We start from the raw sequence: 11,871 nt of genomic DNA on the forward strand, positions 1-11,871 counted from the left end.
GTAAGCGCGCCATGCTAAGGAAGGCACGCCCGAAAGGAAGGGGCCGGCATGCCTGGCACCGCAAAGTGAGCCAATAAGATGTACTATGGTTAGGAGTGACTCAGTCGCCTTGACAGTACCTATACATAATGTACTTCCAAAGGCGCTGGTATTCTCTGGATACAGCTGAATGGCAGACTTTTCCCACGCTTGTACAAATTATACGGACAGTGTAATTGGCATCAGACCTTTTCGATTTCTTAGGTAAGAAGTGGACATGAACGGCACATTTTCACAATTTTTTTCAACGTCGCGGGGTCCACCGGCCTCCGTTCGGGCTAATTGGCTGGGCCGAGCAGGGTCAATTCTCGAATACCGACAGTACAGCAGTATGTAGCAGAGCTGAGTCGACCATAAGAAGCTCGGATCATAGGTTGAGGCATAGTAGCAAATGCCCAAATGAACTACTCACGGTGGCATGATTCCCCGGAACACCTTCATACCCCTTTGGACCTAGTCCTCTTCACAAGCCGTGGAGAACCGGATATACTCCTCCGTCCCAAGCCCGCCGGCCTCCCTCGGGTACCTGGCGGCACTGACTAAGGTCGTGTATGTAACTACTTTACCGTACCAATCCGAATCGTCAGTTGCGCCAATATTGGCCCGGATCAACGGCCCAGAGCCCCCTCGTCATTCCGGCTATTCTGTGCGACCGATGAATGTGATGGAGGCAATGGGGGCCATCAGGGTTTTCTCGCAGGGTCCTAGAGTCGAGCTTGAGGCGGGCCCGGTCGCACCGTGCAGTACATTACTGTACTTTAGGGGTACCCTAGGGTAAGTGTTTTCGCTCTTCACAAAATTCGTTACTCCGATCCTTTTGCCCTGCCCTTAGGTAGGGTATAGTACTACTCGTTCATTCGGACTAGTGCCGCTGGTAACATCTACAGACTCGATTCGGTTTTCGGCAGCGATTAGGGCTGAGGGCACGGAATTCGTCGGGTTCGCTGTGGGTTTTCGAGTATTTGCGTTACGGCCGGGCCCCTGGGACGGCTGTCTCATGCTAGTGCGGCGAGTATCGGTATTACCCCGGCCACAACCTGGGCGTTTCTCGGGCGAGCGTCTCCATGATCTACGAAGCAGGACTACACAAAGTGTATGGAGGGTTCAGTTGTTAATTAATCGGATAGATCGCTAGATGTACGCTAACTACTAGAGGATAGCATAATGTACAATGGTGGTATCGAGCTTGCGCCAAAGGGATAAAAAACTCCAAACTCTAATACAAATTGCAAGGAGATCTCCAAAGGAGGTTGGACATGCATGTCGCAACTACCAATGTCGGACCCCGACAAGAACCTGTTCTCGCGCGTCCAGCTCAACTGACCCCAGGGGCCCGGTCACGAAGCCGAGACGCGTGAGAACTTGCCAGACGAGCTTGCGTTTCAAGTTCTCGCGGACGGGTATCTTCTCCAGGGCGTCGTAGCCGTTGAAGTATTTCAGGAAGACGGGCCAGTAATTCTTCAGGAGGGTTTGGAGGTCCTTGGGCGCGATGTCTGGACTCATCCCGACGATTTCCTGTCCGGGGCCAGGCTTGTCAGGGAATCGGGAGACGATCTCGTCTAGCCAGCGGGATTCCAGTGGGGAGGCACGGTGTGGGGAGAGGATGAGGGACGAGTAGCGGAGGGCAGTGGACCGGTCGAGGAGTTTGTGAGATGTCCGGAGTTGTGCTTGGGGATCGTTTCGGCCAGGCATGGGTGTTTCGTCGCCGCTTCCATCGCTTTGGAGGGAGGAGGATGAAGAGGAAGCAGCCTCGTCGTCCTCGTCTGAATCGTCTTCTTCTTTATCGTTGGAGTTGGAGTTTCCTTTAGCCAGGTAGCGATCGACCTCTTCTTTGCGGAGGGCGAATTCAACGGCCATCTTAATCTCGGGTGTCACCCTGATCCGGGCAAAGGTTCTGAGCTGGGTCACCCAGCCACCGCGGAGCAGCCAGGCCAATATGGCAAAGTATGTCTCCTTGTGGTCTTTACTCGGAATGAAGCTTCCATAAGGACGCGGTGTACCACTCAGGGCGGACAGCATCTTAGGTAGACTGGGGAGCGTCGGGAATGCCGTCTGGTACGCAATGGTCGCAACCTCTAGCTTACTCAGGTCGCAATTGGGCGAGACGATGTAAGTGTCGCGCTGGTGGATAGGAGGGATGGCACGCGCGCGGCGCCAGTAGACCAAATGACTGGCCAGCATCTGAATGGTGTGCAGCGGGATTCCCGAAACGGCGGATATTTGAGCGAATGACTTGGTCGGTTTCGAACATCGAATGTAATGGGCCAACGCGGGAGCCAGAGTGCCCCCGGACGCCTCTACATCTTTGATGATCGAAGCTTCGCTGTCCAGCAAGAGCAAGGCAAAGTGCTTGGCCAGGACGTGGTGCGGCGCATTGTTCTCGTCTGTGCCAGGGTCATCGATGGGGGTGGCACTGTCTGCGGTCGTCAGCCAGAGGCCTGGGTATGCCTTGTCTGTCGGGCCAGCAAGGTACGGCGTGGATGTCAGCGGGGGAATCTGCAGTGAAATCGAAACATCCGCGCTAAGTGAGACCGATGCGATCTTCGATGCGGAGATGCTGGTATACACGGTATAGATCGCCCGTGCGAGGGAAGATTGATTGATCAGCTCCGAATAGAGATTGTGTACCGATGTTTCTGCTCGGTAGTTAGTATTGTCGGATTGAGAATCCGAGGGAGAATCGAACTCACTCGACTCTCGGGCCTTTCGCCGCACTTGGAGGATATGCTGCGACTCCTTCCACACATAGCCCGTGCGGGCCTGCTCCCACTTGAGCGCTTTCGCAAACTTCTTGATAATGTTCTCATAGATCTCTTTGACCCGCATGGAATACTCCAGCAAAGGCGGATCCATGACAAATACGACATTGAACATCGTCATATGGTCCTTGTCCTCTGGGTCATCATTGTCATCCACTGACTTCCCGATCTTCGCACTAACTGTCGACGCGCGCTTGGTCGTATCAGTTGGTGAGACCAGCGAATCCGCAATGGAAGCAATGCTTGTCCCCATGTCAGGCGAGACGACCACATCCTCTGGCTGTCCATCCTCTGCATTCTCATTATGGCCCAGTTCGCCACCCTCCCATTCCGCACGGGGCTTCTTCTTCTTCTTCCGGCGCTGCTTGCGCCAGGTGCCATCCTCGCGTACAAAGACCGGCCACCCAATCAACGCCAGATCATTGATCCCGACTTCATAACGTCGCTTATGCCACGACCGAGACGGGCTGAGTAGCTTCTCCCAAACACTCCCGGGTAGACCCAAAAGAGACTCCCAGGGCGCACGGGACGAGGCACCCGACCCATCAGGTTGATCCGAAGTACCATCATCCTCTCCGTCCGAAAGCGTACTTCCTTTTTGCTTACGCGTCGAACCTCGGCCAGAGCCCAACGACCCCGGTCGCTGTGGCTCAATCGCACTTGGCGAAGCAGAGATAACTCCATGCTCGTCCAAGCCGAAGTTACTCGCCCGCCGACCCGGCACCAAGCTCGAGCCAAGATGCGAGCTTCCGCTAACAGGATTCTGGTTCTGGCTGTCGCGCTCACGTTCCCGGTCATCGTCATCTTCATCGGAGCTGAGTCCACTCTCAGAGCTAGAGCTCGAGTCAGTATTCCTGGTTCCTTGTCTGCTGCGCGTGCGGGAGATGCGTCGGCCGCCCTTCGTCGTTGTCTTGAGTCGGTTCTCGCTCAGTGGGTTCGGTGGGTAGTGGAAGACGAGTCGGGGGCCGGTGCGCGAGCGCACGATCAGGATGACCGCTACCAGGCACGGGTCTGGTGGGCGGGCGATTGACGACATGGCATTGTTGGAGGGGGATGGAGGGGAATTGGAGATGTTGCAGTTCGCGACGGTTACCTTGGGCGGAGCCGCCTGGAGTTCCCCGCATGGGCGACTCGGGCCAATGAGTGGGTTGCAGGGCTGACTTGCGTCCATTTGGATGAGCTTTTATATTCAGGTATATTAGATAGAATTGAGCGCAGGCTTTCTGAATATATGGAACAGAGATGATATTGTATATACAATGCCCTCCAAAAACGCCAATCTACTCCCTAAGGATCGGTCGCAACTTCAAGTGAGGGCTGCACCAGGTTCCGCAATATCGTACAAGATTTCCACCAAATGCAGTTTTCCAGATCAGCTTTTATTTTCCGTTCCTTGCGTACGTTGTGTCTCCGGCGAGTTGGGCCCCCCCCTGGCCGTCCTTGAATACCAGTCCAAGATTCTCGAAATTGTCCGGCGCCATCAGGTTCCTGCAGATAAAATTCTTGTCAGCAATGGATTCTTGTAATTTCCAGAATCGTTCTCTTGATAGGTATAAGCCTATCGAGTAATTTGTTGATTCTGTCGCGAGTAGTCCTAGTAGGTGTGGCGTACTTGTCCATGCGGCAGGAAAGATAGTCCTTCGCAAGTTTGCGGCATGCCTCATCGTTGGTGCCCTTGTTGGATTTGATGCATTTCAGGTATCCGGATATAATGTGCTTGCATTCTCCTAGTAAGCAGAGTATTGTTAGACTTGCTCGTTATGCGCCGTTCTATCGCCACGCTTGCGCGGATCGTTTGAGGATCAGGTGTTGCGGGAGAACTCACCTTCATGGTCAAGGGGAAAGCTGCCGCGCTCAGGCCTGTAAATAAGAGTTAGCTAAGCTGTCGCCAAGTGCGTATTCGAACCTCAGCCCATCTCCAGGCGCGGAGAGCGCATGTTCCAAAGATCTCGAGTCTTCCGGCGGGCACTCACGGTGTAGGCTTGTAGTTGACCGAGCCGCCTCCGGGGGCTCCAAAGCTCATCGTCAATAGATGTAAGAGAATTCCTCTCTGGAAATGAGCAACAATTGGCTTGTCTGGCTGTTTTGTTGGTGCAAGCGGCGGCGAAGCTGAACGCCGCCATCAAATCGATTTCGCCGAGCCGAAGACAAACAGAGCAAACAGCACAAACAGGTCCATCAGCCAACCAGGAGGCTCGATCACGAACGATGATGTCGTTCTGCAAGCAGGACTGGGGCTGAGGCCTGTGCGATGGACAAATCACTGGGAGGCGATTGGAGATTGGATTAAATAAATCAATCGTATTGGAAGAGTCTTGTTTGCTTGACAGGATACCATTTGACGCGGTGGCAGACGCTTGTGCTCGGGAAGTATATATATGGCCGAGGTGACGTCCAAGATCCAGTAACTTTATCTCACGTCGCTCACCAAGATACTCCTCCATCTTTGATTTCTTCCGAAATTGCTACACTGCCATTTGCCAAGTCCCAGTAAACAACTGCACACTACCATGCCTATGTATGAGTTACCCCACCGTCGCTTGACCTATCCGCCTTCCGCCACGTTTGACTGGTTACGTTAACACGCTGCCACAGGAAACTTGATGGTAGCTGCCAGTGCGGCGGCGTGGAGTTTACTCTGCAGTCAAACACGCCTGTGCCTTACCAGCTATGCGCTTGCAGTATCTGCCGCAAAGTGGGTGGCTATGTGGGTGCCGTGAACCTAGGCGGTATTGCCAACAGCCTGCAGGTGCTGAAAGGAAAGGAGTTGATCAAGTACGACTTCAAACATCACTCGATCTACGAGCAAACAAACAAGGACAAGGATTGCTAATTCCTTTCCAGGAAATACAACGCTATCAAAGATCGCGGCACTCCGACGGAAGAGCGTTGCTCCTCGGACCGAAACTTTTGCTCCAACTGCAGCTCTATGCTTTGGCTGTGGGACCACCACTGGCCCGAGCTGATCCATCCATTTGCATCAGCTATTGACACTGAATTGCCTGTGCCGGATGAGATGGTTTGCGTGATGAATAACTCAAAGCCTGCCTGGGCGAGATGGCCCGAGGGCAAGAAGTCTGTCCATGAGACTTATAATGGAGAGACGAGCCTCGAGGGGTGGCACAAGCAGCATGGCCATTGGGTGGAGTGAAGAGATCTGCCGTTGATTTGTTTGCAGCAAGGTGTTGGAGTGATGTGGTTAAGGGGAGTCTGGGGCACGAGAATAGGCTACGAATGATTTTAAGGGAGAGCAGAAATTAAGTATAATAATGAATTCATTTGAATACAACTCAGGGGGTATAAAACTGCAAAGCTTATTAGCAATGATTCATCGCAAGAGATGAGTGGCATATCGTGTTGATGAGGTGTGAATCAGGTCTCCAAGGTGAATAAAATTGTTTATCTTCAATGTAATTCAGAAAGAACACAGCGAAAATTTTTTGCTCATCATAAAAAGGGGCAGACGGTAATGTAGGAGGATAACTCACACTTAAGCTGATGGGTATCTACTGTGAATTGTGAGGTCCTAGAGATTGATCATGCCGAGTCAGCAATGAGCACTCAAATATGATGCAAGCTTGGAATGCGAGATCAAAACATGGCAATGTGTCAGGCTGTGGTAAATTATTAGTAATCGGTCCAACTTGGTCGATGTGGGAAGCAGGAATCACCTACCTCATTAAATCAGATTTTTGTATAATGATGTTCATTCCCGAAACACCGAAGTGCTCGGGTCAAACAGTGTGAATAACAGATTCATCATATAATATTGGCCATGAAGAGAAACCGTGGGGTATGTGCAAAGAGAAAGAGTTGATTACCTATAATCACTGTTAGACGAGGGTCAAGGACAAATTCTTAGTCCACGACAACATGTGATTATGGGCAAAGGATCAGGTGACGAGTTCTCAACAAGTATTCCACCTCCCGTACGTCCACAGAGTTTGTACGCTCTGTTTTTGATGTCCGCAGGTCGGTGGATACGTTATGTCCGCCCGTTCGTTCAAATTTTCTTCATGCTAGACACATGCCGGGTGGGAAGAGATTGACGGAGAGTTGGTATTTACCTGCACAGTAACTTGTTAGCAAATGGTTCGCCAGAAGTGCCGATGCATAACGAGGCAGATTGAAGTTGTGTCAGACAAGGCTGAAACTTAAAAATATGACAGATTCCACACGATATCTTAAGATTGAGGAATGCCTTTGCATGTCGATTGATCATCATCCAAGGGAGAGGGGGGAGAGGAACGGAGAGGCTGTTTTGATTTACCTTTTATGAATAGTGAGAAAATTTCGGGTTCGAGCTCGAGAACAGCCATCATCAAGCGTCCTTGTTCCCTCGAGTACTTGGTCCCATCGGCGGGTGAGTTGATCGGAGACAGCAGAAGCTGTTCACGTTCGAGAAAAAGAGAGAAAAAGGAGGAGCTGGGGAGCTCCCAGCTCCATGCGAAAAATATTCGCGGGCACGGAAGGAAAGAAAAAAAATTCGTGGGTGGAGCGGCCGTTATAAAGGGGAATACGGGAACCGCCGCGAGCTCAAAGCGCAGTTTGTCTTCCAGACAAACTTTCCCCAACGGGTAGTCTGTTGGGTCTGTCTCCAAAGTGGGACCGATCATAAAATATTCATTATTCTCGCTTACCATTCCTACCCTGGACTCTTACCCTGGGTTTCTGTACAATTCTTGGAGAGAGTCCCGGGGTGCCCTTCTGTGCTATGGAATAACAAAATTCCCCATTAGAAATCACTTTCGGGCGCTTGGAACTTCAATTTCTCGGCTTGACGAGAGCGTTTTTGGAGGATGCAACATGTTTAGAGTCAAATACACACGGGAATTGAGTTGAATAGAAATAGGTGAGTTGGACGTCATGTGACGGTCTCGCTTGCACCGCAAATGATGCTGGTCTGCTGGGATACTTCCTTTGACATAGAAGGATTCGTCCAATGTATCGCTAAGACCAGAATGAAGCTGGCTGAGGCATCCCAGACATTTCAGAGAAACTGAACCTCATGGGTACACTTCATTTCCCTTCCAATCCCAGCACCTCCCTCTTCCACTTTTGATATCGGGGGGCATCTCCACGAGGAATCGCAACAAACGCTCCGCCGAATCCAAAGGCTCCAGCATATCTCTCCCTTTCCAAAACTCCTTTGTAAAATCGGTGCGCACCGTCCCAGGATGTAAGGCCACCGCAAGAGCCTTCTGGCCTGACCTTGATCGCAGATATAGATCAAATGATTTCGCCAATTGGAATACCGATGCCTTGCTCGCGCGGTACGAGTACCAGCCTCCGGACGAGTTATCAGAAACCGAGCCGACTCGGGCTGCCATCATTGCATATATAGCATGAGATGGTAGATTCAACGAATTGTTTCTGTTGGATCCGGATGCACTGGTGGGTTCAAATGCAGATGCAGATCGGGTTGGCAGCAACTGAGAAAGATGCTTCATAAGTAGAAGCGGACCGAGGGCATTGACCTGGAAGCTCTCCAGTGCGCTGGCAGCATCAACCTGCGATGGCGACTTATCAACATGAAGGATTCCAGGAACTGTCAGGGCGAGCCGAAGTGGTGTTTCAGGATACTCTTTTCGGATAGTATCTGTCATCGATGATATGGTGGATTCATCTGTACATGTTAAAACAAATTCTCTTCCATGTTGATGGAAGATGACTTCTCCTTCGGCGTACGTTTGACGTCGACCTCGAACATCCGAAGCCTTTTCTCTGCATCCGATGAAAGGGTTTTGCAGGAGAGGATTCGGTCTCGAACTTCGTCGCAGTTCCTGCGCGCAGTTGCCACGACCGGGAGCTGGGTTTGAGTAAGCAGCTGTTGCGCGGATGCAAGCCCTATGCCTCTCGAGGCGGGAGTGACTAGAGCAAATCCCTGTGAAACTAATGCCATCAAATTGTCTGATATGGTGAGTGATTGATCTCGGATGAGCTCTAACGGAACAGCTTCGCCCTTGATGCTGGCACGGATGACGTCATGGATCATGGCAGGGAGCGTGGACTAAAACGGAAATCAATAGTCAACTACAAGTTTCACTGGCAGGTTCAAGCGTACTAATTCATGAAACCAGAATAAAGATACCTAAAGGTTGTTCCCGCTTTCTTCATTCAAGTTCCGATTCTTTGGCCTTTCATTTACCCTCCAAATCCATGAAAAAGGATCTGCCAAACTCCCCACTGCTATCGTCTAATCTAATCTTCCTGTGATTATGTCAATTTTCTGCATATTCGGAGGTCCAAGCTTAACATCTCCTTCACTATTGGATTCGATTCGGGATGGCGTCTTCGACTTGGGCAATACCGAGTGACCTAGCGTAACGCCCCTGGCTAAACAACCGAATTAAAGCTTGCATTGAACGCTGATTTTGGAATGACTTACCTAAAGTAACCTGCGCAGCGCTTCTCTCATACTGCTTTCCTGTCTCTGCTAACACAGGCTCTTCTTTCAATTTCGCAACGCCGGCCTTTTCGCTGTAGAATGCATACTGGTTTCCAAGGCGAGTAATGCTGACGTGAATACTCTTCGTCCGGTGCCATGCGGTGAAGTCTCGCTGTTATAGCCATGGATGACATCCCATCTGGTGGACTACTGGGACCACCGAAGCCTCCTTGAGAGTCGTTCCATTTTCGCTTGGTCGACATTCGTACGCCGATTGCCCTCACCTTGTTGGTGGGCAATAGCCCTTCCATTGCCTTGCATGTCTAGAGGAATCAGATGATTGATTTTGCTGGATATTTTGCTTAACTCACATCCACAATGTCTATATCCTCCATAAAAAATCTTCCTTTCTCTTTCGGGAAAAGCTCCTCTCCAAGTTTCCAGGCAAAGGGCCAGTGCATTGAATACAGACCCAGGTAGTCCAGGTCAAGATTATCCACGGACTGCTGTAAGGCAGGCAGGACATCGTCTGGATGATGCTTACTGTTCCACAGCTTCGTTGTAATGAAAAAGGTCTTCTCGTGGGATGCCACTTTTCTTGATGGCCCGGCCCACGGCTTTCTCCGTCAATTATCTTTGGAATTGAGAATTAGAACGATTCGTATATTTTGCTTTGAAGGCCACTCACACTCTTGCGGTGTCAATGTGCCTGTATCCGGCTTTGATGGCTTCTACAACAGCTTCTTTTTGTTTATTCTCGTCTTGCCAGATACCAAATCCAATCGCTGGGATTTCGGCACCCGTGTTCAGTTCGAATCTTGCTGTCATATCGAGAAATGTCCAAGACACAAGCAAGTTGTGTCTGGCGAGATTGGATGTTATTCCCTTATAGTCTAGATAGTTGAGTTGCAAAAGCTGGGAAGTCATTTCTTGAGGTGTCTTAACATTATTCGCCAGCTTGACGCGACGTTCACGGAATGGCCCTGATGTACTATCGCCGCCTATGTAGGTGACGTAACAGAGACAGTCCATGTGTAGTAGATAAATCGCACTAATTACAGATTTAGCGTGTTCGTTCGTGAGCTTTAGAGGTTGATCACCTGTAGTGATGCTTCTGCGACTTCGCGGACCAGCGCGGACCAGGGCGCATGGCTTTTCCAATGTACCCGGCCAGACGTTGGCAGCCCCATCGAGGAAAATATAATCAGGTCACACCTCAGATCACATCTAGGACTTCCTAATTCCTGTATCCAATTCCATCGGCCTCGACCTCCCCTGTGGATCGAGCTCTGCCCACCGCGTATACCTTGAATCCAGCTCTGCACGACGCGGATACGTATTGCTCAACTCGGCTGGCTCTGTTGTCCTCGCAGGCACCGTGGAAACATCACTTCCAGCACCATAATTGGCCATAAACCTTTCTGCCTCCTCTGACCTCTTATTCTTGCGTCGGACCATCCAGATCAAGATCCCTATTGCGACCATCATTATTGCGCCCACTGCAGCAGCTACCCCGATCCCGGCCTTGGCCCCGGTGGAGAGCTCGCTGCTTGCCGTATGCGTTGAAGCTTGAGCTGTGGGTTCGTTGGTGGGACTGCTGGTAATGGTGCCGGCTGTTGTTGTTTGCGGTGCGAAGTCGCCGGCTTTCCAGCGGATGGAAATGCCTTGGGCGTTGATCCCGTCCGCTCGTACCGTGCTCGAAGTCGTCCCGGCTTTGGTGAAGGTCCAGAGTTGATCTGAGTAGGCATTGTAGGACGTACACACGTTGTGTGTGTACCAGGCTAGCCTGGTACTGTCTCTGTTGGCCGTGTAATTTCTGGTCGCAGACACCAGTTAGCATTCACTCGATGATTCCAGCACCGGGTACAAGCTGTTGAACACAATTGTAGGATTCACTTACTCAGGACAGCAGGTAGCCCGCGTTTCAGCCTCGCCATCGGTAGATGTCACTGGCTGAGTCGCAACCCAGTACCCCGAGGGACATACTCCAGGGGATTAGTAGAAATCTGTACTGGTCTGGTACCCCGAAGGAAAGCAAGATCCCGTCTCCTTAGGACCCAGACTCATCCACCAGCTAGTATCCGTGCCGGTTATTACCGTGTCGTAGTAGTCCGTTCCGGAGACATATTCGATGAGCCATGTATCGGTCGTGCATGCTGCTGGTGGAGAGAATGTTGTTGTGAGGGGAATGGGAGTGGTGGCAATCATCGCGTCTGTTCTTGTACATATGCCGGGTGCACAACATGGGAAGTCGGGCTGGTGAGGGTCCAGTCTCATAAATGGGCTCGGGCATAGCAGCAACCATTCTATTTTGAGGAACTCTGACAAGATGTCTGCAGGTACAAATCTGCGACGGCCCTAGCGATGTGATGTGGGCGCGTAAGTGCGCAAGGTGGATTTCCGTATCCTATCAAATGGGGAAGGTTAGCGCTTGCAGGCCGTAGTGGACTATCGCATCGTGGGGGCAAAAAACACACCAAGTTACTGCAAAGTACGTACCTGATACACACGCTAACCATCGTGCCTAGCACCCTTCGGCCCTTGAACTTCACACTACAGAGCCCTGGTCGAGATGATACATTAATTTTATCAATTCAGCTTCGACCTGTTCGCGAAGAAAAATATCAAAGGCAATATCTAGGTATGGACAGCTTAGCAGAATGGACGATAGCCGACGACTCGGGC

General features: G+C 51.1%; 5 protein-coding genes across 5 annotated transcripts; 1 reads left to right on the plus strand and 4 right to left on the minus strand.

The window, feature by feature from the left end:
* Positions 1–1,308: 1,308 nt before the first annotated feature.
* N7532_005997 (nitrogen permease regulator 3 family protein) lies at positions 1,309–3,969 on the minus strand (the record flags this gene model as incomplete). Its single annotated transcript, XM_056618491.1, has 1 exon — positions 1,309–3,969. The coding sequence occupies one exon, from the start codon at positions 3,967–3,969 to the stop codon at positions 1,309–1,311; it is 2,661 nt and encodes an 886-aa protein (XP_056474650.1).
* Positions 3,970–4,177: 208 nt separating this feature from the next.
* N7532_005998 (coiled-coil-helix-coiled-coil-helix domain-containing protein) lies at positions 4,178–4,821 on the minus strand (the record flags this gene model as incomplete). Its single annotated transcript, XM_056618492.1, has 4 exons — positions 4,178–4,286; positions 4,411–4,525; positions 4,624–4,658; positions 4,772–4,821. 4 exons carry the CDS (start codon positions 4,819–4,821, stop codon positions 4,178–4,180), a joined length of 309 nt encoding a protein of 102 aa, XP_056474651.1.
* A 487-nt stretch (positions 4,822–5,308) lies between these two features.
* N7532_005999 (GFA family protein) lies at positions 5,309–5,949 on the plus strand (the record flags this gene model as incomplete). Its single annotated transcript, XM_056618493.1, has 3 exons — positions 5,309–5,316; positions 5,394–5,573; positions 5,643–5,949. 3 exons carry the CDS (start codon positions 5,309–5,311, stop codon positions 5,947–5,949), a joined length of 495 nt encoding a protein of 164 aa, XP_056474652.1.
* A 1,855-nt stretch (positions 5,950–7,804) lies between these two features.
* Positions 7,805–8,793, minus strand: N7532_006000 (uncharacterized protein; the record flags this gene model as incomplete). Its single annotated transcript, XM_056618494.1, has 2 exons — positions 7,805–8,424; positions 8,487–8,793. The coding sequence occupies 2 exons, from the start codon at positions 8,791–8,793 to the stop codon at positions 7,805–7,807; spliced, it is 927 nt and encodes a 308-aa protein (XP_056474653.1).
* A 1,077-nt stretch (positions 8,794–9,870) lies between these two features.
* Positions 9,871–11,394, minus strand: N7532_006001 (uncharacterized protein; the record flags this gene model as incomplete). The annotated part of the gene is made up of 3 exons (XM_056618495.1): positions 9,871–10,237; positions 10,523–11,002; positions 11,210–11,394. 3 exons carry the CDS (start codon positions 11,392–11,394, stop codon positions 9,871–9,873), a joined length of 1,032 nt encoding a protein of 343 aa, XP_056474654.1.
* Between the last annotated feature and the right edge of the window lie 477 nt (positions 11,395–11,871).

The sequence above is a fragment of the Penicillium argentinense genome (genome assembly GCF_028826775.1).
Source record: "Penicillium argentinense strain IBT 30761 chromosome Unknown utg000005l_segment0_segment0, whole genome shotgun sequence".
Lineage (NCBI taxonomy): Eukaryota > Fungi > Ascomycota > Eurotiomycetes > Eurotiales > Aspergillaceae > Penicillium > Penicillium argentinense.